General features: G+C 42.3%; 1 protein-coding gene across 11 annotated transcripts in view; it reads right to left on the bottom strand.

Moving 5' to 3' along the window:
- RUNX2 (RUNX family transcription factor 2) overlaps positions 1-27304 on the bottom strand; it is a 151563-nt gene that overhangs the window by 61025 nt on the left and 63234 nt on the right. For 3 of the 11 annotated variants that reach the window (XM_074861383.1, XM_074861388.1, XM_074861387.1), the window contains exons 1-4: positions 26917-27085; positions 26701-26877; positions 19201-19357; positions 13506-13610 (exon numbers count right to left, since the gene is read on the bottom strand). In XM_074861383.1, coding sequence (XP_074717484.1) covers positions 13506-13610; positions 19201-19357; positions 26701-26877; positions 26917-27012 — 535 coding nt within the window. In that variant the 5' untranslated portion in view covers positions 27013-27085. Of the gene's footprint in view, positions 1-13505; positions 13611-19200; positions 19358-26700; positions 27086-27304 lie in introns of those variants that run through there. The other 8 variants (XM_074861382.1, XM_074861386.1, XM_074861385.1 and 5 more) reach the window with 5 other exon arrangements.

Raw genomic sequence — 27304 nt, 5'->3', positions numbered from 1 at the left:
TTTTAAATTTTGGGCCAAATTTCACTTCACAGTATCCTCTTTGAAGAGATGACTAAGTAGACGCAATTGTTCCATGTTGCATATGGGCCCTAAAATCTAATTTCTCCCCAAACTCGTGTCCTTATAAAAATGTGAAGCCTTCTCATAACTTCCAGTTGTTCTGCATACTGAACATAAATTAAGTGAGGGGTTTTGGAATTTTTTTAATAACTCACAAAGTTGGGAAGTTTTCAGCGTGGATTCTGGAACTGAAGCTCAGGGCACACTGAACTAATTTAAAAATGTAAATGTAAAAAGATATGACCCATAAGTGACAAATTAAAGAGGGAACATAAACGGTTTGCAGAGCGCACTGCCCTCCACCGCTGACTGCTTACACAGCGCAGCTACTCTGGGGTCAACATTTTCTGGCAGCATGAGACAATAAAAAACGCATAAACTTGCCGCGCATGGTAAAGCTACTGTGTCTGACATAACACTAACGCAGAGGCCCAGAGAGGTGACTGAACCCTGGCTCCCAGCTGCATCAATCCCTATTTTAATCACTCTCCTGACAACACTTCTCTTTCAGCTCTCAAGCTGCTTGGCTCCCAAGGATGTGAACACCGTGATAGTAAAAGACATGGTGAAAAGGTTAAACAAAGTTGTAGTAGTGAGGGGAATAAAACTGCCTGTGAAGATGCCTTTTGCCCAGCACTCAAATCTGTCTCTAAAAAAAGTTTTAACTTAAAATAAAAAAACATGCAGCAGACCGCTCATCACTGAGCCCCTTCCCAGTGAATGGCAAACACCGTGACAAGGAGTAGCACCATTCTTGAGGCAGCTTCAGATATGAGAGAGCGTGTTTTGCACAAAAGGAGGGAAAGATTTCTCTGCAGGTGCAGATTCAACTATAACTTGCAACACTGCCTGCTTCTGATCAGCTCCTCCAATTTACAAACCTGTTAAAACAACCCTCATCTCTTGTTTTAAATGGGCCCAACGTCTTCAGCAGCTCTGAGTCACGTAAAAGAGGACAAGGTAACAACAAGTAAGTGTTTTTTCACTGGCTGACATCAGAGTATCCAAAACACCACAGACCTTGCCTCTGGAGGCACCTATCACCCAGCTTATTTTTGCAGAAGGACTGGTCATTTGCCCCAGATTTTACACAGCTCCGCACCCTCCCCTGAAGGCTCTTGGGAGCCTGAAGTGCCTTTCTCCACGTTCACTGACTCCAGTTCGACCTCGGCAACAAGACTGGGCCTGGATTTTGCCCACCCTGAGGTTTGGATGGTGCCTGGACGTAGGCTGTGGCTGCCTGTTAGCTCAGCTAAAGGGGACTCAGACAGCAGTGCACAGCTGCACTCGGAGCTATTTAGGGCAGAGTTTGGGGCGTTTTTCTCAATGCTAATTTCCTGTGGTTGTTCTTAAACACAAGGGGGGTTTGCCTAAAAATATTCCCTTTCAGGAGCCCCGTTGCCCACACGGGCTCTCTCAGAACAGCAAAGGGGTGCAGGAACACTCACAGCGAGGATGCCCAGCTCTGCACCCTGGGCACTTTGGAGAAGTCCCGGTCTACGGCCCAAACCTCTCTCGGCTCGCACCCCATGTGTGTTACAGCCTGCAACGTCTGTGCAGACCGTGCCAATTCAGTTGAAGTGTACACACACCAAATTACCCCTCTGAAGAGGCTAAGGGTGGGGAAGGAGAGTCCTGCCAAATGCTGGTGCCTGGAGGCACACTGCCTTCTAACCTGCAACGCCTCCAGAGGCCCTGCTGGCTGCGGTGGCCCTTGTTTCATCTTTTACAAAGGTTGCTGCCTTCTCCAACATGTCCCCAGCACATGGGTGCGAGTCACATCGTGCTGTCCTGTGCGGCTGGAGATGGCACCTCACTCATCACCTGTCAGTCACCAGCCAAAGACCTGACCTGCTGAAGTCAACGCCAGGGCTGCTGCAGCCCATGAGGAGACCCTGCCAACTGCTGAGTTAATTTTCTATGCAGGATTTCCACTGAAGCTAATGGATTAGTTTTCAGTGCAAATTAATACCACGGTAGATTAAATATGTTAGAGGTGGGGCTGGTAGGACTGCCTATCGTTAAAATTGCCCAACATTTCCAATTATAAGACCCAATTTTCAGTTGCTTGCAACTTCACTGAACTTTGACTGTTTGCATTCCATTTTTTTCTTGCATGAGTAAGGAACACACTTCTTCAATTTCAACCAAAATGGCTCAGACATTCCTGGAAATGAGTTAGCTCAGGGAAAACGTAGCACCTCGAAAAACATTTTTGGCAATCTTTTCCTGAAGGAGCTTTTTTGTCACTGTATTTTGGAGTGGAGATTTGAAACTTGGCTCGGTAGTTTGACTCTGGGTGGTTGTTTTTTTTTTTTTTTTTTTTTTCAGAATCTCCATGGTAATTCATCCAGATTTGGTAAAATTATAAAACTTTGAAAAATAAAATTTCATAGAATGAAAATTCCTTAGATTTTATCAGCTAAAAGTTTTGATTACAGCTTGGCAAAGGTAGCTGATTGCTGGCCCGCAGGTTTTATGCTCCTGCCACACACTTTTTTTGTTGTGACAATAGCTAAGTTGCTTAAAACAGCGTTCACAGTTCATATTCATGTGTGTTCATGCTTTTCTGAGTGCCTGGTATGAGACCTTCAGATCTGTTCTTCAGAAGCACTGACCATTCACCATTAACTCAACCTGAGAACAACATTTTGAACATATAAAGCACTATATATCATTAGATCTCTAAAAAATAAGAGTAGGCATGCTCCATCCCACAGCACATTACTGTTCTATAGATAAACCACGACATGCTCTTACAGCAAAGGACTGTTTTGTCACACACACACACACCAGACATGAATTAAAGCTGCACTGATAACCGTAATCTTGGCATGTCCCAATTCTGAGGGCTCAGACATGGACTTTTCCTACTGTAATTTTTGTCTGTAGCATATGCATAAAGTGAGACTTAGAGCTAGAAGTATCTGCCCTTTAATCAAAAAAGATCTATTTCTTTTTTGTCAACAAGTTATTATTTATCTGATGTGTAAGTATCCCCTTGTTACATACCTTAAATCTACTGTTTGTCCCCTTTTACATCAAGTCACCAGAGAAAAATAATTCTCATTTTAATTCTTAATGTTGCATGGCATGTATAGTTAGTGAGGTGTTTGCTTTGCAACCCAAACAGAAATAAACACACTTCCCTGAGAGCTTCCTTCATCCTTGAGCTGGGTCTAAAGAACAGTCACTGTTATCTGGATTTTGAGAGCACCAAGTCCTTACTACTCTCTCCTGTCTATAATAAAGACTATCTCTACAAGCCAGCTGCTATCAGGTTTCTCTTTTGTTGCCATCTTTCAGAAATAGCAAAGATCAAGAAGAGTGAAACTAATAACATAGATCGGTAAGTCTGTATACATGCAAAGCACAAACCCTACCTAAACACCGAGTCTGAGTACCCTTCATGTGCTGTAATTCTGCTGTCCTAAATCTCAGGGATGCTTATGACTGTGTGTCATACCACAACCAACGAGTGAGACCTCTTCACAGCACTAATAGGCATACCCTGGGCTCACTCTTCCAAAGCAAAAGATAAAGGCTAATTAAACTGTCTGACTTTGCCGTGAAGCTGATGAGGATCACGTATGAAAGCCAGACAACTGCTGAGCTATAGGGGCCACAGCCTTTGGGAGAGGAACAGTAACAAGCACATCAGCATAGAGAAAGATATTTTAAAGCAGGATGCACTGCACTGAGTACCTGAGAGTTTCAACCAAGCAGGCACTGAAGAGGAAAACATAAAAGGTCACACACTGGCTATTTATGTCTAACGAGGTGGGGTTCACCAACATCCTAAATCGTGACAAACTTCAGACAGCAGCCCTTCAATGTGGCTTTTGAAAAACCAGGCACTAAAGCTCCCTTTTAAAAGGTTTAAAGAACAATAAAAAGGAGTATAAAGAAGCATTTCAAAGCTGCATGCTGCTACAGTTGCCAGTAAGCCAGGTAGCTTGTTTGAAGCCGATGCAGGTATCTGCACGGCACTGAGCGCCAGCGCTGTGGTCCATGCTGCTCCACGCTCCCTCTGCAGTCAGGGTTCACCTCCACACACCTCTAGAGAAAGGCACACTGAGACTTGTAGATACTTAAGAGTGGGATAAACCAGCTTCTAACACATACACACATTTCTCTTGACCGCAGTGGGCCGGAGATGACTCGCTGAGACACCGTATCTGGCTTTTAGGCAACTACAGTTAAGGAGAGTCAATCCACCCCGCGTCTCTGAAAATTTTACCCACATGTCCCTTTACAAAAAGGATTTTCATTTTGACTGCTTAGCTGATGAATTAAAACACTGAATAATTTACATTCACAGCTCAATCACTAAGCCCTCTGCTGTAGTCAACACTTCTGTCCACAGAGGTGGTAATTTTATTATAGCACTGGTTTAACAAACAACTGTTCAAAGACATCAAAAAAGACCAGAAGTGGGAGTGGACCCATAACCCAGATTATCAAAGCCAAAGAGTGTCCAGTGTGAAAGCAAAAAGTATGTTCCACAAATCTAGAGTTTATGGTGATAAGAGACCCAAGGAATGAAAAATGAATTATTCTTAATTTAATTGGTATTCTAGAAACCTGGAAACAATTCTATTGCACATCATATGTCTACAGTGCTTGATAAATTCACTATATAAATTGAATTAACTGAAGTATTTTGTTGTCTAAGAATCTGAATGTGGGTCCTTAACTCCATATGTACACCTGCCAAAAAAAAAAAAAAATGTATTCCATGTATAATACCCTCCATACTCCTAACCCGTGGTTTGTACCACACAGTGACTGTGTATTGTATTTCCAGGTCTCTATTCTTTCCCACGTTCTGTACTACACAGGTCTAAATTTTCAAAATACAACAAATAATCACACCATCCCTTTTTGATGAGTAATCTCTGGATTTCTGATCCCTTTTAATACAACCAGTTAAAATTGGTCTTTTTTACAAATCTAATCTAGGATTTACCATATGTAAACAAACACATACCTGGTTCTACATTAGTGCCTGCAAGTGCCTACTCCTTTCCAAGAAGATGACGCACCGATGTGCAACTGCAGTATATCATTGTCTACCTGTCTCACGACATGTGAAGCGATAGTCTGGAATATAATGAGCTAGAGCCCTGTTTCTAGCAAATTAAACTACAGATGCAAGAGCTGGACTCATCCATTTCTTGCACAGCACACTTTTGTGGTGCTTGTGGAGGTGATGATTTTCCTGTTGAGCTGTAAATGCAATGAAACAAAACACTGTCAAGTGCCTCTGACTGCACGTGACATTTAAGACCATGTCTACTACTGCAGGAATGCAAGAATGAGAAAGTGTATGAAGATTTAAGGAAGCAGACAACTAATTGACATTACTCACATGGATTACAGACAGGCAGGAAGCAGATTCTACAGTCGTAAGCACCCTGATTAATACCTGTTTGGCATCCTGAATTTAAATTAGCAGGGTTACTAAAGAAGCAGGGTGTTATGAAGTGGGAGTAAAGTTCACAAAATGCAGGTACAAGAGTTTGAAGAGTGATGGAAGCAACAAACATTCACGCTGGCAATAATCAGGTAAAAGGGTTTGCCTTCCCATGATGTGGGAAAGATTACATCTCAGAACCAAAGGAGAATGGGCAGAATGTTAAGTTTGGATAAGGAAGGAACAATTAACATGTTCTGATGTGAAGCAGGAACATTGGAAACATGGAGTATTTCCCAGTGTCAGGAAAATCACTAAATGTGTTCCTCAATATTCTTCACCTTTAGGTAACACCTATAAAGTGTATTATCACCTTTACATTGTCTCTCATGCAGCTGCAATATCTCAGTTAGTGTGAGAATCTTATTGAATACTATGCCTACAGCTAAATAACTTGAGTTTTAATCTCAGCAGTTCACACAAGACAAGCTGAGTAGGACCAGAGCAGTACTTGACTACCAAAACCTTGCAAGAGCTGATAATGATGCCCTAGTAGATAGCATCACTTTTTAAGGTCTGTGTGTATTGCACTCATTATGGCAGCTATATAGGCACCTCAAAGTCAGCTTTAAACCATTTCTTACATTGTCAGAAATGTGGCATGGACTGTTCACAGCTCAACAGAAGACAAAACATCCACCCAAGCAGCTGGGCAAACAGTTGGTTAACCCATGCTGAGCTCCTTGTTATCTGTGACTGTACTGCTATCGCGACCTGAGCTACCTGCTTTAAAGCCAACTCAGGTTGTCTGAATTTCACAGCAGTCATTAGGTACACTGTAGGACTATAATATCTCATAATCTCATCTCAAAAACAGGGTGCCTAGTCTAGGCTAGTCATCTAGCCTCCATTTATAATCAGTGGAAAGGGATGGATAGCTCTAAAGGGCAGTTCATTGCTCTCTAAGATAGGCACTAAGATAGGTGGGATGAATCACTCTCTGCAAGTGCCTGTGTCTCTTCATTCACTTCAGAGGAAACCTACCCTACATGTCTAATTTTTGAAGAGCTTAAAGCCACCTTCAGTCAACAGTGAGCCACTATTGTGCTGAGTAAGCTGATCTACTGTAGACGAGATATGTAACAGGGGATCTGAGCAGACACATGCATTAAGAAACCCAGTTCTTCATAACAGTAAGGTTTCCGGCATCCCAAACATACTGCAGCATGAGATCATTACTAAGTTTCTTCCCCTGAAGTTTCAATTAAGTATGATATTCTTCCTCATTTCCTCTTCTGCATTCCTTGTCTGGTTAAATCAGCATCTGTGTTTCACGTCTGGAATGACCATGTTTCAGTGGAGAATGAACTTTATATGGAGAATAAAAATAAATGTTATAAAAACCTTATAAAGGAATTTGAGATAGATTTGAAATTTGGGACTGAAGAACTATGTAAGTACTCTACTTACACTACTCTGATGCAGCATGTCCCAAACATATTTGCCCTGTTCCCTACATCCCAACCCACTTTGGAAAGTGGAGGGAGAGGTATAAGAGGTGCTACACTGAAGTGTGAGAAAAAGATGCTGATGTGAGTAGCAACAAGCTAAATGCATTTAAAATGTGAAGATGTACAAGAGTTCTCTTGGGAGGAAAGTATGGAACAAAATGATCGGGGAAAAGCTACTCTAACGCCTTTTTTCATACCATCTTCCTCCATAGTACCTACATGGAGTAGAGTCACAAAGTCATAAACATGGCTTTCACTTTTCCTTTCCTTGCAGTTGTGCTGTACGGAGATACAGAATAAACTCACTTCCACCACTGAATTAATTTGTTTAATTATAAGCCCTCTTCCCATCTGTATTTTTAATGGAGACAGTAAGCTATTCAGGGCAAATCTCTCTTATCATACGACTGCGCAGCACAACTATGCAGAGGGCCATGATTTTGTCTGTGGCTTGGAGAGTCATTTTGAAGACAAACAGCAATAGCTGCATTATCAAACAAACACCATGATGGTCATTTTACATGCCAAACTTACTAGGAATAGGCTGTTTGGAAGCAGTGTTCCCTCTACAATGGGACAGAAACAACCTGCTCTGTTGACAAATACAAACTGAGACTGCACTACTATTGGTGAGGACATCTTAGGGAATGGTTTGATGCTCAGACTTGCACATTTCTTCTATGTTATCTTCTTAAGGACTTTTCCCTCTCATCCTAACAGTGAATACATGGTCACTGTCACCTCCCTGGGGAACAATGTCCTCCTATGGAGAAAGCCAGCCAGTGTCACATAGATTTCAGAACTGCAGCATATGAATTCAAGCCATGAGTGAACTAAGTAGGTTTCGCTTTCATCTTACCCTACGCACTACACCAGCAGATAGAAGTTATGATCACTGGAAAAGAAATTATTTTTAGTCTCATCGTCTATTCCTCAGACAGTGGGTTTTCATGCACCAGCCCCTCTCTAGCCACAGTGGAAAAAACAAGAACTGGCTGGTCCTTGGGATGCAGCTACCACCCCCGAGAGCCTCCTGGCACCTTGTTCCAGAGGCATGCGTCGTGGTTGGGGTAACTGTAAGAAGCCCTGCTCTGTGGGTTACACACCCACCTCAAACGTAAATCTAAACCACTGCGATATATAATGTCTGTTACCTTTGACGAGGAACACTTGAATCATCCCATCAGTTTCTTACAGCCTCTGGGAACGCTCAGGAACTCCAGTCCCCAACTAGTATGGTTTTGTGAAATTACACATTTGCAGCAAATGATAGTGAGTGAAACTATCATGTCTTGCATTTTACACTGCAGGAAGGACCTGGTGTACCACTGAAATCAGAAACACTACAACTCCTTGCTGGGGACCAGAGTACAGCAGGTCAGGTCCCTGACTGTAAGTGGACTGTGGTCATGCTCAAGTATGCTAACGATAGTCACAGAAAAGAACCTAAAACCCATAGCATAGCCACACTGAACATTTCTTTGGCTGTGTAATAACATTTTTCCTCATTTCTTACAAAGGGGCATTATAATGCAAACATTAAGCTTTACAAAGTCATTTGCAAACCGCCACACCGCCCACTCTGCCTTCCTCTGCTCCCACTTACGCTGGGAGAAATCTGGAATAACCCAGCCGATCCCAGTAGAGATTTGTCACTGAAAGACACCAGTGCGAGTCACAGATTTTCTAACTTTGGTTTGGATGAAAACCCAGGACTCGTTCATTGTATCTCAGGGTATTCAGCATTGACTTTAATTAAAAACCTTCCTGTGCCAAAGCGTATGCAGATGCAAACTTCCGTGTTCAATGTCTGCAACGCATCACTTGAAAAAACTGTGATGCTACGTTCACAGTCTGAGTTAGATGCACAAAGTAGGACCTGCCTGTGAAATTTCCTCTTGTTCTGCAAACTGTCTCTCTCTGCACTGCCCCAATTTACCACAATACAAAAAAACACAGTCAAATCAATATATTCTTGGGAAGGAAGGGGGGCTGGTACAGTGGTTTTTGAAGGCAAGCCAGAGAATATTCTAAATGGGGGACACACAGCGTGTTTTAACTGCTGTGATAATTCTGCATAAAGAGATGTTAAGGATCTAGCTCCTTGCTGTAGCATGCCATGTGTCCCTGAATAAAATTACTGCCATGCAGGCTGTTAGCAGAGGAATGCGTAAACAGACAATGTATCCTTGCATCAGTTCCACAAAATGTTGCACAACACAAATGCCTCTCGATGTGTCATTTCCTGCTTGGCCACCAGCCCAGCTCCTGACAGGCAGTCAACAAAAAAAAAAAAAAAGAAAAAAAAGAAAAAAAGAAAAAAAGAAAAAAAATTAAAAAAAAAAAAAACAAAGTGAAAGATTTAAAGCTGTTCTACTCCAAAGCACATTCCACTAGCCCCAGACTTATCCCTCCACCCTCCGCCTTTGAAAGAAAAGAGGGAGAACTTCCTAAAAACTGTTAAGGTTTTAAGTTGAGGAATCTCAAAAATCTTAATCACTTATCTGCGTTTTATAAGCTGGGTTGGCCAAACGGTTAATACAAAGGCTGAGCAGAAGCTCTCGCTGGCTTTCGCTGGCTTCTGCAGCGTGCACAGACAAAAAGGCGATGTTTGCTCATACCTTTCATCACGTGTGCACCTTGCAAGCTGCAGTGGCAGAGAAATATTCGGGAGCTGAATGAAATAGAGCAGTTTTTGCCTACTGAAACACTTCAGTTCAAACCTCAGAACTACTTTTCCATTCACGCTGATAAAGAAAATTGTGTTCGGTAACTTTAGAAACCACCTTTAATTAGAGATGAACTGAAGTCTTTGGAAGCCAGGCAAAATATAAAAATATATAGACTTCTCCTTCCTCATGATTTCCCTCCTGACTGGGTTTCTACCAAAAGCAGCCAGAAAGGAGAACACGTTTCCTATTCGAAAGGTACCACTATGGAAGGGCAAATCGTTATGACTGCATTTGTAATGAGGTAAGGCAAAGGCATTAAAAGGCGCCTTAAGTAAGGGTTTGGGAGTTTTTTGTTCTGTTTTTTTCTTCTTTTAAATACTTTACAGCGATCTCTTGCTATCTGTCGGTCAGTTATGACCTCATGACAACTTATTTCCCCAGAAAACTTCTTTCAGCCCTCCCAGCTGGAAGACAGCTCTGCTGGCTAAGATGTGCATATGGCAGAGGTTTTATCCTGGATATGAGAAGAGAAAAATATCTGCAAGATTTCCCAATGATTCCCAAAGATCTTATACAACCCCTTCTCTAGACTCCATCACGCGGAGTGCAGTGCACTGTCTCAATACAGCACAAAGACTGTGCACAGTAGAAGTCCCTGGACTGTAATCTAGATAGTCTGAAACAGATAATTATAAATAAATAAATCTTTTCCAAGGAAAAAATCATCAGAAGACCTTTTCTCATATAGAAATGGGCAGGTTTTCCTAACAAAGCAACCTGACATCACTGTCTCTATTAAAATATTTAAAAATAACCGAGGCAAGGTAGCAAGCTTCTACAAGCATATGCTTAATATGACTAAATGGCACTTACATTTAAGAACCTGACTTCCTGAAGTGCTGAGCATCCAAAACACCAACTGGAGTCACTGCATGCCATGACTGTTCAGCACTCTTAAAGTCAGGTTCTAAATGATTGTGATATCTGTCATGGTATTGCTGCTGCTCCTACTGCTGCTGGAAAGCACGCAGCGTTCGTTCACTCGAGTCAACTTGCCAACAGAAGGTCAGAGTGCCTTGCCTATAAACAAGCCTTACAAATTCACGATCTAAAGCATGATGTCATGTCTTAAAATGATAAGCTGGCAACAAAGTAAATGACATTTTGTAAAGATGTGCATAATTTTATGTTTACGCTACTTAGAATGAAGGTTCTAATAAGTCATCGGTTGTGTTCCTTTAAAGGGAAGTTTTATAACTGAGATGAATCACAACTGCAAAAGATCAAAGTTAAAAAACATCAATGATGCCATGGGGTACTTTTTAATCTTGTAATGAATGATGATCATGTGCTCTTATGAAGTTGGTCCAACTGCCAACGCCAGATGTGTATATTAAGAAAAAAGTTGTTTGTGATGTGACAGCTCTGGTTGAGCTGCCAGAGAGAGGAAAACTGGGATAACATGCTTGAGATGTTGAAGTGAAATACAGATCCTGGCAGAGAGGGGCACTATTTGCCGATACACAATTTGTTAACAAAAACACATTTGCTATCAGAACCGCTCATTGACTTGAATTCTCTATTGCCCTCAACCACCTAATTTTCCTTATGCAACATAAATGCCAGATACACTTCTTGAACAATTACTGCCAAACAGCAATAAATCTACCTGAGTGCAGGGGCTCTCAGAAGGAAACTGAACTTCAGTGAGACTCCCACAGCTCACTGGAGCTACTCTTTCCCTGAAAATTCAAGTTTAATAACTAGTCATTCTGGAGGTGTGAAAGCCTTGAAAGTATCAGACTGCAATAACAGAACTCACAGAACCAAGCTGGCCTCAGAATAGAGTTTCACTAAGTATTTAGCCAAAATATTACAATTCAAATGGACATTCAAGCTCAATTTGGCTTTCTAAAAAAAAAAAAAAGATGAAAAAAGACACAATAATTCTATGTAGACTCTAAGAACTAAGTTACTGAGCAATCCTAGGTTCTGCTATTCAATGAGAATAGCAGACAAGTATCACGTACGGAGGCCTTTCAAGTCTAAACTCCAGCAGAACTTGGAAATCTTATTAAGTTATATGAACACAGTCTCACTTTTAATCCCCTGATCATCAAAACGGTTAGTCCCAATGCAGGCAGGTTCCCTTTCTGTGTTACACAGGGTGGTCCACTCTATTCTCCGCATCATTTTCAAACCACTCTGCTCTTTCACAGCAGTTGTGTCTTCTGCTGGGAGATTTCCTCTTTTGCAGATGCCTCAATACATACATGGAAGCAGCCTCCAAATGGGAATGGCTAAATGATACATAACTTGTTCCCTGGTTTTTACTCCATGAATGCAGTTTGCCCAGTGTCTCCAGGTCAGCTACATGGAGCACCAGCTGCAGGTGAAGATTAAAAATGGGAACTGATTCAGCTAGGGAGAGAAGACAGAACAAAAATCCCCTTGCTGTGACAGACAGGCATGTCAGCTGTGAGTGACGGACACCTCAGCTGTGAGCAGGTAGCAACACAAGTATCTACATAATGAAATTTATCCACAGCTACTTGCTTTTTCTTATTTGTTAGTCAAGATGAAACTCTACAGCCTGGACAGTTCTTACAGAAGGCATTTCAGGTCCTGTCTCTCCGTGTATGAGGAGGTGACAGCACAGTGTGTATTAGCATGAGATACACTTAACTGCGTGAATTCTGTCTACATCTTTCTACTTCTTCTGTCTTTGTGGTATTTTAAACAAAACTCCATGAAAACTCTTTAAAGGTCTCATTTGTATGTGCAGATCAAAGGCAAAATAATTATTTGAGATGCTTCTATTACAGTGATTTTTTTAATGTGGTTATTCATCAAATAATTCTTAACCTCTAAATGTAATTTAAATACAGCTATACCTGGTTAATCCAATCAATTTAGAAAAAGTCATTCCAGTCAGATTAAGAAAAAAATCCAGAACTGGCTCATCAGTGATACCCATATGATGTGAGACTGGTTACCAGCTAAATGTGCTAGACAGAGAGACAGCTGTATAAATCATGATAGATTAACCAGACTTGACTGAATCTAAAAATAAGTGCTCCCCATAAAACTGCTAGAACATGACAAAACACAGTTGTCATAAAAATACAGCCAGTGATTACTGCAAAAAGATTCTTAGTAAGTTAGGAAGGTGCACTGCTATGACGTAAATGTGCTGAGTGAAAATCTACTGGACTATATTTAAATAAAATAAGACTTTCTGTGCACAAATAACAAACAAAGACCATGCTGTTGATACACTGTTTTTTTATCTTTCTTTGGCCCCCAGGGGTCTATGATGAGTCCATAGCTGAAAACCAATTTCAGGTATGATGAGATTAACCAGGTGCATTAATTATCTGATGGCAAAAGAATTTAAGGGCAAACAAAAAGGCACTTTATTATATATTTTCTCTCTGCACTAGGACTGATCCTGAAAGATCAGTCTCCTATTTTGTTCTAAACATCTTCAGTTGGAAGCTCACAGGAGTTTAGGGAATTCAGCGTGTTGCAGGATTGTATCTATTATGCCTAAATCAGATTATATATAAATACAGTGGGTTTAGTTCTCATTTACACTGGCAGATAATGTATCAAGACCTTGATGTGAATGAGAATCAGGTTTGTGATTGCCCAAATTCAGCCAAGCACTTAAGTGTGTGTTTAATGCAAGTATGTGTGTGGTCCAATAGACTCCAAACTAAGCATGCGCTTACATATTTTGCTGAGCAAGAACCAATGTTTGACAAAGATATGTATTTCATTTATGGGTCTCTGTTAAACAAAATTAAGCAGACGTAAGTGCAAAAATAAGAATATAATACTCACTTCTTGGCTCCCTTGGCCCATCTACTGTAACCTTTATAGCTCTGTGGTATGTAGCGACTTGGGGGGGATTTGTCAGGACAGTTATTGTCAAAGTAAAGCTCTTCCCTACAAAGGGAAAAAAACAAGGAATGAGTGATTACAACATGAAAACAGTCACATGCATGTTCAGTAAAGAATCAGAGACGTTTAAAATTATTCCCTGTCGTTACCACAATCGTGAAAATTAAAAACATAGCTGACCATAGGAGTTTTCCTCCCCTTCAGTTTTACTCTATGTCAAGAATATGTCCATGTGTTGACAATCTAAATGTTTCTTATTTAATAATGGGTCATCATACAATGACAGAACAAAAGTGATTCACTGCTGAAGACAAGCCAAATTCTTTGCTGTATTGAAAGTGGTGTAAATCCAAAGCAAGTTAGATAATTTAAAAATTTACTCCAGTTTTGCAGCTGTGTGACAGAGAGCAGAATGTGGCCACATGTTATTTACTTCACACAGCTTTATCATTTCATTTGTTTGACTTGACTACAATAAGATGAGGAAAAAAAATATTTTCCTCCTGGGAGTCATTTTAACAGGGAATCAGTGTCTCCTGTCCTTCATATGCCAGGGGTAATATGATGATATCATTATTACTGGAACACTTTTTTTCCTCTACATATATTCCCTCTATGAAATACTAAGAAAGCCCCCAACTTTCCTGTGAGGGTGAGAAACTGCTGTGTGCACGTACATTGCTATCACGTCTGCATTTTTTTTTTTATTTTTCAAAGTTTGAATGCACGCAGAGATTGCACAAGATCATCCACAGCCTTTAGCTGAATGAAAACGTTAAAAAGAAATAAATAAAGGGAGCTGCCTGCGTCTGAGCACACATTCTCACAAGGCGCTGGCCCCCGTTCGGGAGACTCACTGACAGTTGTAATCTGTTAGATATGCAACGGTTAGTCATGTCAGATAGTCAAAACTGAAAACTGTTTCAAGACAGGAAAAGGTGGGCGTACAACAGTGACTCAATAAAACAGTCAGCAATCTTCGGCCTTCATGCTCATTTTAGCTGCTACTTTACCAGACACTTAAAACTCTTCCCCCCGCCCCCCCTTGTGTGCATATGTGCATTTTTGTTGCTAGGGCTTTTCCTCTTGCTGAACTCTGAAGGTATTCAATCAAGACACAAATCTTAAATGATAGGTAACAGCACAAACTTAATGTAGTTTTTTCAAGCCTAATATAGAACAGCTTATGTATAAGGCATAATACAGAACAGAGCTTTGGCTGTCAAATCTAGTAATTGGTCTTTCTTTCTGGTCCAAGTTGTATATCCCCCAAACTTGCCTGAGACACGCATCATTTATTATCAGGAGTTCAACTTCAAACTGTCTTGGCTATATTTTTCACGAACTAGAATTTGACATGGATTTTTTTTTAAAGAAATATAACTACCATTTAGAGTAAAATGATTTTCCAGGTGTAGCTGTGCTCCAGCTGTGCCCACCTCTCCGAGAGATGGAGGTTAGAGGGGAGGTCAAGACCCTGGCAAAGGTGCAGAAATTTCAGGAGGCTGAATTCTGTCGCAGTGGAGATGCATGGCTGAGGGTGGCTTTCCCCAGTTTCACTGGGAAATGGATTATGTCTCAAATCTTTTGAGAGTGATCATCACAGGAGGAGAATTAGGTGTATGCAGCCTTTGTTCAGTCCTGTCCACCCGCCATCTCCAGAGGTAAACTCTGTCCTGCCAGAGTACAGCGTGTACATAGGCAGCCTTCAGACATACAGCAACAGCCCTGCTGAAGCACAGAGTGCCTCCGCACCCGCTTGTTTAGGGCTGAAAAGGGTCCGTGCCTTTTATCCCTCTCCAAGTAGGAATTCAGCCTATGGCTTGGATGTATATAATTCGCCAGGGACAGGTTTAAGGCCTCCTTCAGCACCAGTTTATCATGTCAAAAAGCTCTGTTAAATTGTATGATAATGACATTCAGCTCACAGTTACCCATATAAAATCAGTAGAGTATTATTGGTAACAGAGATACTAAAGGGATTTTCCATACACCTTTGAATAAAAAACTTGGCCTTCCAATGTTATTTATATGCCAAATCAGTATAAAAGTCTATCACAACTAAAAATTAACCCAACAAAATATATTATTTGTAAGACCCTGTAAAATCATTCTATAGAAAAGCACTGCAAGATTTTCTACACTAAATATCTCAACAGGATACGGTGGCCAGAAAAAATGCATTCCTTAATATGAAGAGCTACGTTTCAATCCCACTTGTGAGCATTTCTAAACTGTCACCTCTCAGCCAGCCTAAACTGAACACTTAAGCATCTAATTTGAAAGGGAAACTGGTTTTGTTCCCTAACTGGTGTTCTACCAAACTGAAGCATTAATGAAGTAACACTGATGAAGCCCCCTCGCACTCAGTAAAGAATACATCACTCCACTGCAGGAAGCTGTGTGGCCCTGCTACTGCACTCAGGTTCCAGAGCTTTCAAAAGGTGATTTACATATTACAGGATTAAGAACAAAATAAATTTTTGAGGTCCCCTGTTCCAGTGATGCTTATGCCTCCACAGATACTTCACAGATATCCCTTCTCAGCTACGAAATCCTTTAATGCACTTTTTATCACCTTTCTTTATTGCCCTTAGTCATTTCAACTATCCACTTTTAGAAGCTAAAGACTAATTGTAGTTCTCTTTTATTAAATTCCCCAGTCAAGCAGTCATCTGGCACTATTCCTTCAGTGTGTCTAAACTGTGCATTCTTTGTTATTCACACATGTGAGCTGAGCTGACACAGGAGGACAAGATGGACATATGCTGAAGCACAAGGCAAACCCCAGAAATTAGCCTGAAAGGAGGCTCAGCAGCTTGTGCATGTTGCATATTTTTTCAGTTAGATGCTAATGTGATTAAAGTATCAGGACACAACAAAATTAAGGTTATGATCCTTTGCTTATTGAAGACAGGAATTCTTTCTTCTCTCTCTGCACTGTGGATCGGGCTTGTAAAAGTGAGCTACTGCCTGAAAACCACATACAACTAACTTCTGCATTCACATAAAGCACCCCGGTTACTTATTCTTATGAATCCAGAAAAGGCATTTAAGAAAAATTATACAAACAAAAACGTGAAGCTTCTGTCAGGCAAGCAACATTAATATTTATAAAAATCAAGTTTCTTCATTGAGCCATGGGAAGCAAGAAAAAACGTGGGAGAGGAGGTGAAGTGGTAAGTTGATGATTCAGACTTCACAATCAACTTTAGAGATACAGAGATCAAAGAGCGAGCTGTTTAGAAAGATGTAAATCTAAAGTCAGGAACAGGTGTGGATTAGTTTCTCGCCACCGAAAAATGATTTCTTTATTACTTTATTTTTCCTGTTCTACTTCAAGACCTGCATCTACTGATATTTGTCTATGTAAGGAGCTTTCTCACTTCTGTTTGCAACTACTGCTTTCTTTTCCTGCTATTTTAAGAGAGTTCTAAAAATCTATCATTAATGATAACTCTTTCTCCTTCTCTGCCTCTCTCTCTCTCCCCCTCTCTGTTCTAAGTCTGGAAGACAAGTCTGGACCAATTTCTCCATCCTGCCTCTGGCAGCAGAATGCAGCATTTCAGATCCTCCACCGAGTCCCGGCTGCTTCAAAGGAAAAGCCCTACTTTCTTCCGTTAAGATCATAAGAAATATAGGGGGAGGGGGTCAGCTCTGTTTGGACATAATTACACTTCATCAAAAGAAGCTTTCTTCATCTTCCATGCGTGAAAAGTCTGCAAGCAGTTAAGTCTGTCTTTTTTCTTCCTTTTTTTTTTTTTTTTAAATATAAAAATTGCTATTTGGGAAAGTAGCCAAAACTCAGAAAGCCAATATAGTAAAACAGTGCACACCCTTTGTTTTTCTTTGAAGTCTCTTAAATAAATATGTTGAGGGTTTGAAAAGTACACTATCGCTTTCCATAGATTCTACCCAGATTGATCAGAGAAAAAGTCTATTCCAAGTCTGCAAGATACAAATATAAATTAAACTACTGGAACCAAGTTTTAGGAGGTTTGTGTTTGTATGTGTCTGTAGCCATATCTACTGAGGCTTTAGGCCCTTTATTTCATTTCCTATGCTTTAATAAAAAGTATATATCATAGGTTTCAAATGAAATTCACAGATCAGAGGTAGTACATCACATTTGAGTTCTTTTTCAGCACTGCTGAAAGACTGATACAGTACTGAACTTTTACTGTAATGCAGCAGTAGTGATGGAGCCAGAGAACTTTCAAACCTAATCCATCAGCAGAATAACAAAGCAGACAGGTTTTTTTAAAGAAAGCAAGACAAATGGAAGAGATAGGTAACACCGTATTGAAAAGGGCAATGAACTCCATATTTATATTGCATTACTGTTGCAATACTTACTCTGTCTTTCAAGTTATTTTGTATTATTGATACTTTTTAAGTCATAAAATGATAAAGAGAATTGTTGGCCAGGTCACTAAAATAAAAAATAGCCACTGTAAGCCACACTTAAGGACACACTTTCACAAAGCAGTTGTAAAAGTGTGCCGACTGATTTGACTATCTAGGCCTCTCTCTTATGTTTAATTTTTTTTTGGACAAATATTCTTTCCCTCTGTAATATGAATTACAACTGCTTTCTAAAGATATATTACTGTAAAATTAGCTTTATTGGTAATTTCCTAATACAGCTGTTCATCTTCTATTGCTTTGGTTTGCCTTGTGCAGAGCCAGTTTAAAAAATGAGTAATTACTTCAAATACATAAAGAAAAAAATATGTAGGTTGAATCAACAACTGATATAACAAACCTGCAGAAAAACTGAAGTGCCAGCTTCCTTCAAGCTATGCTTTCAATCATTACCTGAAATTTGAAAGCAGCTACAAGAATCTTAAGGACGAATTCTTGCAAACTTGCAATGATTACAAAGGCTTTCTATGAGTGCAGTGCAGTTTTCAGATTATAGGAAGCTCCTAAACAGCTGGAAGACAATGACAGCACTCTACACATTAAAAAAAAAAAAAAATAGCTGGAAGTTACCCTGTCATTTAAAGTGAAGGTTAAATCTAGTTCAAGCCCAAGCTTACCAGCAATTCATAAAAAGTCAACCAGTTTACTAAAAAGAAAAGTACAGCTTATTTTTGCAGGTCATATGCAGTTTGATTGTAAAGGGCAGGGAAGTCACTAGAAAGCTTTCCACCAATAGCTGCAAGCCTTTAAAGATGTAAGCCCTTAAAGAATATAACTTGTAGCACATGTGATATGCAAAATCCCCTTAATTATAGGTCTTCTACAGCAACTTCAGAAGAAGCCTTACTGCTAAAGGGAATTCTCCATCTCTCACTGCCGTGGCCTGAGATACACTCTCTGACTTCACGTAACCCAGATCACAGACATCCCCATTTCCTTCTAACTCTGCTGTGTGATTAAAACAGGGAAGCAGGTATTCTGTGAATCATTTTTCAAGACCTGTGTCTCATAAAAACCTAGAGAGTTGTGAGGAGTCAGGAAAACAAGAGAAACTCTTAACTTGGTTTGCACAAGTGCTGAAGTTTGCAAATTAAACACACATTCATGCCTCCAAATGAAAGGCCAACAATGATTTATTTACAGATTAATCAATATTTCATTGCAAAGTAAGTCTGATGTCTAGACAGACACGTAAAATGCAGTGGCCTACCTCTTCCACTTCTGCCCACAAATCGTAAGTCATTAAATCTGGCCACCTGGTTCTTCATCACGGCAGAAGCGTTTCGCAGCTCTGCAGAGTAGTTCTCATCGTTTCCAGCCATGACAGTGACCACCGTCCCATCAGGCACTTCTCCTAAGGCCACCACCTGTTAAAATGGGAAGACAACCACAACTCGTGAAGTAACACTTTGAAAACGCGTGTCTCCATCCCAGCTTTGCAGGCTGCCATGCTCATTACGAAGCTCTGTGGCAGCTTCTCCAGCCCGCTGCAGTGAAGAGTCATGTATTAGCTGAACACAGAACAAAGTGCCACATCAAACAAAGAAACATCTTGTATTGTCTCCCTTTCTCATAGCCTAATAGGGAGTTTCTTCTTTGTTACATTTCTTCAGAAACATTCAACATCCTTATGTAGAGTGCATGGTTTAATGCTTCCTGAAGGCCAACTTTGTTCTTAGCAACCAGTGAGCAGCAAGAAAACACGAGGCATGGCTTGTATCCATAAATTATACACGGGAACGCATATGAAATGGAAAGTTAGAAAATACTATTAGCCTTATCACCCAGATTCGGTTCTACTTCTCTGCTGGTTGCCCCCATCACCCTGACCCCAGAGTTCCTTAGACTTCAAGCTAAAGAGAAGCCCCCCATCATCCCATCCCAGGAGTGGCACCGGGGGCATTGGCAGACAAAGCTCTCCACCCAACACGCTGCTGCCATGGAGCACTTTATGGCTGGAATTCAAACTCTTCAGATGCGATATAAGACAAAGGCTGTATTTCCTTGCAGGCATGTAAATTTTCATAGCACTCTCAAGAGTCGCATGTGGTTAGCGCTGATACCTCCCTCAAATTCCAGGATGGGTGAACAGAAGATATCAAAGTTATTTCTCCTTATGTTTCAGCTAGCTGGTTGTCTCACTTTAAGGTTCAGTGGTTGTGCAGCGCTCCAACATCTGATTAGCTAAATGCCACAGAGCAGACAGCTACTGTCTTCTAATTTGAAAACACCAGAGACACCTACAGTGTTACTGCACTGTGGCTTTTTAAAGTAAAAGTAAAGTTAAACAGGAATACCAAGTTACTAGGAAGAAAATATACATGTTTCTTCATATGGGGATAAAAGAAGTCCACAAAAGTATCGAGAAAATAATTTCCTTTTGCTCAATTAGCTAATACTGATGCTGGAAATAAATTTATAACACAAAGAGATTCACAAATATTGCATGGCTGAGCTCAGACTTGAAAAAAAAAAAATATTCTTGAGATACAAAGTCTGTCTCCTTGCAGTTTCTACCAGTTTACATGGTCAGATACGACTTTTTATATTATACAGAGTAATTTATTCTGTCTCCTGAAATATATACAGCATTTTGTCATAAACCTGGCTTGAAAGGTCTTTCCTATAAATGATCCTGGCTGAAACTAATAATTGCAGGTTGCACTTTAATATTAATTAAGTGGAAAGAATGAGGAGTTCTGAATATACAGGGAGAGCATTATATGGCTCAGCACACTGTACAGTGTTTCTCTAAAACAACAGAAATTAATGACAAAGGTATACAGAATCAGAGAATATTTAAAATAGACTATATTACTGAAAATTATAGCTTGTCTTATTTAAAAGAAATATTGAAGAAGAAGAAGATAGCAAAGCTGAAACGCTGTATAAAAAGGATTTGCCTTGGTGATTTTCTTTTTTTCCATAACACACCAGGTAATACCACCCAAAACTGAAAACTGAGTTTTGCCACAAACTACTGTCAGGTCTCTCTATCAAGCAAAGATTTTAAAGTGATATGAATGTCCCTGAACATAAAAAAACAAGTCCCACTAGCTCACTGCTTGGGTCTGACAGCAACCAGGTCTGACAGCTTCAAAGCGAGGTGTAAGGAATAATAAATAATAATCAAATAGCAAATAATAATCTGCTGGACAGGTTATAGATCTGACTCTGACCCTTAAATGGATATTGGCTTAAACTCTAAAGCATGGGGCTTGAGACTACTTATAAAAGACTCCCCAGTCTGCAATAGACCACGTTATCTCTGGACAGTCTTGTCATGCACATTAACATCCAGGGGAATTGCAACCTATGCTTTTTATATCTCATGAAAGGAAAAAAAAAAATCACATTAACTCCAGAACTGCGAAGAAGCTGAGAGCACAGGAGGAAATGCGAGTCTGCCAGGGGCCTCGGAAGAGGGAGCAAAGTGACTGCAGCCTCAGCTCACCTCTTTCTCTCTAGGTAAGCAGAGCCCGGAGCAGGCAGCGGCATCCCATCTCCGCCTCAACCCCATCTCCCGAACATGGGTACAGCTTGCAACACCTGGGCAGGAGGGAGCAAAACCTCTTAAAGGCCCCCCTGTCCCCCGTTGCTTTTCAGAGCTTTCCTCTCTACCCCTTCCACTCGACAATGTCAGTTCAATTTGTCAGCTTAGACATCAGCCTAAAACTGCACGTGTCGCTGCCGGAGTCACTGGGCTGATCGCGCCTAGTCAAGAACTGCATCATTACTGAAATGAACCAGCTTTTTGATGCAGTATGATGCAATATCACTATTCAACTGATTAGGATAAGACCGAAGGAAAAGACAAACTGAAATCAGAGGTGAAAATAAAAACTTTGGCTAATAAAAGAAAGTCCTATTACATGGGAAGCTCCCCTGCTATGCAACAGGAGTAAAATGCTTGTTCTTTTTATAATTTCATACTTTTTTGCCATGAAATACCAGAAGATTACTGCACACATACATAATAGCACTGGTCAGAGAAAAAGCTTTGCAAAACAAGTTTGAAACCTGGAGAAATACACATCATTTTGAGAATTTGAAAAGGTAACTTTACATACTGAAAGACTGTTGGCATAAACCTTGACTTGGTAATTTTATGCCATGTATCAATCCAAAATTATTTACATATTCTTAGAAAGAGGATTGTAAGTGCACTGTGAAAAGAATAAAGGCTGTGTAAAAAATTAAAGATTAAAAGTAGCCATAGTGCACATTCTTTACCTATTGTTCAAACGCAAATATCTCTACTAATTCAAAATCTTTATTTTCCATATTAAACTACCTACACATTTGGTGATTAAAGGTTGATTTTGCTTTTGCTTTTTTTTTTTTTTTAACTACAGCCCAAAAAGGTACATGTAGTCAGATGAAGCCACAAAATAAAACTAAACCAATTCTTACAAGTTGAAAATAACTATGTATTTTTTGCATAACACAATTCTCGTCTGGTTAGGCAACCTGTTTGCCCAGTTTCGGTCCAGTGGGATTTGAACTGGCCAAAGTATGTACCCTAAAGACGGAAGTTATAAGCACGAAGCAAAACTACTATGCAACAGCAGGTACTACGACTTTCTGCAGAGTAAAATGCTTGTTTCAAAAAAAAAAAAAAAAAAGCTAGTGTGCATGCTAAATAGTTCCTCTCAAACATTGGTATCTACCGCTTCAACAGCTTTTCTTGTGAAACACTGAATTCAAACAGCCTCTGAATGTAAAATCTTCCGTATTGAGAACGCCTTTCCCAAAGATTGCCAAAAGAGCATCTGATACTATTAAAAATATTTTAATGTTCTGTAACTTAAAACAGAATAACTGATTTGCACTACTTTTTGTTTCAAAATATACATCTGGGCTGACAATTTATACAGCAGGTTTCAGCTTGAAGCTATTTAAAACAGCTGAGTTATAAACTCTGAAAATTGGGGTTTGGAGTGGAAATGCTGACAGACCCTTAACTACTGTGGTGCTACTGGGGAGAGATTTTAGACTTCACATCCCTTTTTTCTCCTGCCTTTAGGTCCACTAAGGCTCTCTGCTACTATCAGCATCATACAGAAGCCACTTGTATCATCTAACGTGGTAATCTGGGTCTTAATGACTTTCAGTAAAAACTCCCAGGCAGACACATAAGCAGAGGGCCAAATTCTGATGACTCGACTCAAATAAAGTACTGCTGGGTATTAAGAAATGAATATGATTTGGACTCGGGTGCACGGTATCTATTTATTTTATGCTGGAATATCACTAGATAGCTAGAGCTGTATTAATAGGTGCACGTTTAATACTGTTCCCCACAAACCCCGTGTACTTAGTACACTCAACATGGACTCCCTCTCCAGTGCGTGTAAATATTAATACTTAACATTCAAATCTAATACTAAGCCAACATTATTTCAAAAAATTATAATCAAACCCAGCACTGTTTATAACAAACTTCCTCTCCTGCATATGATTTATATCTGTTTTTTTTTAAATTAAAACAGTGCTATATCCAGACTAGTTTTTAACTAGAGATCACTGTGAGAGAGTTATGACACACTTAACACACCACTCAAAACATTATCATCAACATATTATTTATTGCCAATAAAACTTCTAAAAGTGTGTTGTCTGTGAGCTATTTTACTTTCAAGTTACTGTTTAGCTGAGATTTCTATAGCCCAAATCTGTCTTTTTTTTCCTTTTCAGAGACAATTCCCATTCTGTTACACCACAGTCAAGTGTTTCACTGTATGACACATGCAGCTTCTTTGGTCTAAAAGTACTGGACAGCCGCACGCAACTTACATTTGGAAAATGAAATAAATTTTTTAAAATGGTCAAAGTGATTTCAACTCAGCTGCAAATTAATTTACCAGTAAATAAGGGTGTATATATCTTCGGCATATTTTAAAAGTACACATCACACACTGCATGTGAAAACACAGATGCACCCACAGTGGAAGGGTGCAAGGGGCAACGCATCCTCCTGATACATCAGTAAGTTGGCCATATCTCTAACTCCCTGCCACCAACCCCGAATATATGACATGTATAAATATATATATATGAACACAAAAAGACTGGGAAAAGCTCTAAACCTTTTTCTATCCTTTTATCACATGTAAGCATTCTCACTGTAATAATATGCTAAACACTTTAATATTTAATTTAGATCATTCCCTTATTCTAATGAACTGCGACCGCATCTTTGAATTGCTGTAAGGTAGGAGAAGGCTCAGACGTTTCAAATGAAAACTGCAATGTGAGTACGATAATGTAAGAGCTCTTGTGACCGTTCTATAAAGAGTAACTATAATACCAACTTAATCTAATGCTCAATTAAATTATAATCACAATTCTCCAAAAGCTCCTCCTCCTTACCCCGCAGCCCCTGTGATCAGAATCACCGTGATACACACCTAGAGAGTCTCTGAGTGCTACGCCAAGTTAGGAAACAGAAGACACCCCATTTTTCTGCCATTTCTACTTAGTCCGACCATCACGACCTGCACAAGCAGGCCCTGTGCAAAGGGCTCCTGCTGCAACTCCAGGCTCTCCAAGATGCCTCCCCCACACAGGAGCACTTTTGTCAACTCTCATCACCCCCCCTGTAACATTTTTGAAGCAAAGCTTCACCTTTATCACCAGTCACTTTAACGCCAGCTCATTTAACCGCTTCTACTAATTTTTCCCAGATAAACGACTGTGATAACACGGCTAGCAATTGGGAAACACAAGACTAAGGCGACGTTCTGGAAACACGCTGGGTGAGGCTGTTTCCAAACTCTTCTACCTTTTGAGCAATTTCCAGGCGCGTTATTTTCAACTGAGCTGAAATAACTTTGACCGATGAGCCCCTCGCAGGGCCACCCCAGCCTGGCTCCGACCCCACGCCCCGCTCGGGCAGGTGCTCTGGGACACCCGAGCCATTGCCCTCTTCCCTACCAAAGGCCGCAGGAGAGAAAACTCCAGGGGGAACGCTTTCAAATATTGCTAGGGAAGGAAAAGGGCTTGCTTTAAAACACGCAATTATTGTTGTTATTATTACTGTTTAAAAAAAATTCTTTTCCTCTCATTAGCACGCCGTGGGATGTAGACAGAAAATTAAAAGCAGCATCCCCGGTGCAGATCAGGGTGGTATTTATTATTTAAACGTGCGAGCCCTGCCAAGGAGAGCGTCTTCTGGCCAGACACTTCCTTGCTTGTCCACCAGGAGAAGTGAAGGGGCCTCGCCCCCCCCCCCCCCCCAGGAGCCCCGGCCCCCTCTTCCCAGCCCCATCTCAGCCCAGCTGACTCTGGGGTAGGGGAGCAAAGCCTCGGACCCCCCTCTCCCACCCCAGCGCCCCCAGCCTGACTCTGGGACCCCAGCCCCCCCAGCATGCTCCAAAGCCACCCCAAATCCCCCCCAAACTTCCCAGTCCCACCCCCGGGAGCGAGGAGGGAGGCAGGGGCACCCCCGTAGGTCAGGTACTGGATGTCTGGGGGAGGGCACCCACTTTGCACCCCCACACTGAGCTCTGGCTAATGGGTGAATCCCCCCTTCGTCAGGGAGGGAAAGCACTTTTTTTTTTTTTTTAAATAAAAAGGAAAGCCCAGGAGAGGGTCTGTGGGGAGGAGGGGGTGTCTCCTGGGGTGCTGTTGCGGGGGGCACAGGGTGCCCAGGAGCTGCGGGGGGCACACGCCGGCACTGCCCCGCGGGGATGGAGATAACGGGACGACTGCCGGGGGTGCGCGCTGTGCCGGCGGCGCGGGAGGGAGAGGGCAGGGGGGGCAGTGCAAGGGGGGGGCACCGGACCCGCTACAGGGGTGAGGGGGGCAGAGCAGGCTCTGCAGGGGGGGAGAGTAGAGCAGGCATTACGGGGGGCACAGGAAGCACGGGCAGGACGGGGGGAGGCACGAGAGGCACTGCGGGGGGGTATGGGAGGCACTGCGGGGGGTGCAGAGGAGACATGGGGGGGCGAGGACGCTTCGCAGGGCAGGGGGGGCACAGGAGGCTCCGCAGGACGGGGGGTACAGGAGGCACAGCAGGACGGGGGCGAGATACAGAAGCCACTGCAAGACTTGGGGGGGGGGGGGCTGGTACAGGAGGCATTGCAGGATTGGGGGGACACGGGAGGCATTGCAGGGTGGGGGGTGCACGGGGAGGCGTTGCAGGATGGGGGGACACAGAAGCTCCTGCAGGCCGGGGTTGCACCGGAGGCACTGCAGGACTGGGGGGGGGGGGGGGGGGGGGGCGGCACAGAAGCCCCTGCAGAAGGTGGGGGCATAGGGGGCATTGCAGGACGGGGGAGGGGGGGCACAGGAGGCATTGCAGGACGGAGGAGCAGAGACGCCCCTACGGGCCGGGGGGGCACGGAAGGCATTGCAGCCCGGGGGGGCACAGGAGGCATTGCGGGACTGGGGGGGCACAAGAAGTATTGCGGGCCGGGGGGGGGCACAGGAGACATTGCAGTACTGGGGGGGGGCATAGGAGGCATTGCAGGCTGGGGAGGGGGGGTGTACAGGAGACACTGCGGGCTGGGGGGGGCACAGGAGACATTTCAGATCGGGGGGGGCACAGGAGACATTTCAGATCGGGGGGGGGCGGGGGGCTCAGAGAAGCCCCTGCGGGCCGGGGTGGGGGGGTAGGGGGGGGGTCAGAGCTGGCTCGGCGGGAGGCAGCGCGGCGCGGGGGGGAGGCATCCCCGGGCAGCGGCGGCTGCGGGAGGGGGTGTCTCACCTTGAATGCCACCGGGAGGGTCTTGTTGCAGCGCCAGTGCGAGGGCAGCACGGAGCAGAGGAAGTTGGGGCTGTCGGTGCGGACCAGCTCGGCGGGGTGGTCAGCGATGATCTCCACCATGGTGCGGTTATCGTGGGGGCGCAGCCTGGGCACGGCGGCCGCCGCGTCTTGCTGCTGCTGTTGCTGCTGCTGCTGCTGCTGCTGCTGTTGGGCTACTACGACCGGGCTGACTTCGCTCATCTTGCCGGGCTGCAGGCTGCTGGAGGGGGGGCTGAACCTCCGGCTGGTGCTGGGATCTACGGGAATACGCATCACAACAGCCACAAGTTAGCGAATTGGGGGGCGGGGGGGGGGGGAGCGGTAGGGGGATCGCTCGAGGAGGCGTGTAGTGGGGGGTGGGGGTTGTAAAAAAAAAAAATCTATATAGCGAAAATAGGGGTGAATGAAAAAGTGGATGGGGGAGCTAAGGGGCAAAAAAGCAAATCAGGAAAAAAAAAAAAAACAAAAAAACAACAAAAAACCCAAAAACCAAAACCGGGAGCGGATTAAACGCACGAGGAAAAAAAAAAAAAATCTCAGTCTGTTTTTGTTTTGTTTTGTTTTG

This window comes from Strix uralensis, chromosome 3 (genome assembly GCF_047716275.1).
Source record: "Strix uralensis isolate ZFMK-TIS-50842 chromosome 3, bStrUra1, whole genome shotgun sequence".
Lineage (NCBI taxonomy): Eukaryota > Metazoa > Chordata > Aves > Strigiformes > Strigidae > Strix > Strix uralensis.
Note: the sequence above shows the minus strand (reverse complement) of the source record. Positions and strands in the feature narration are given on the sequence as shown.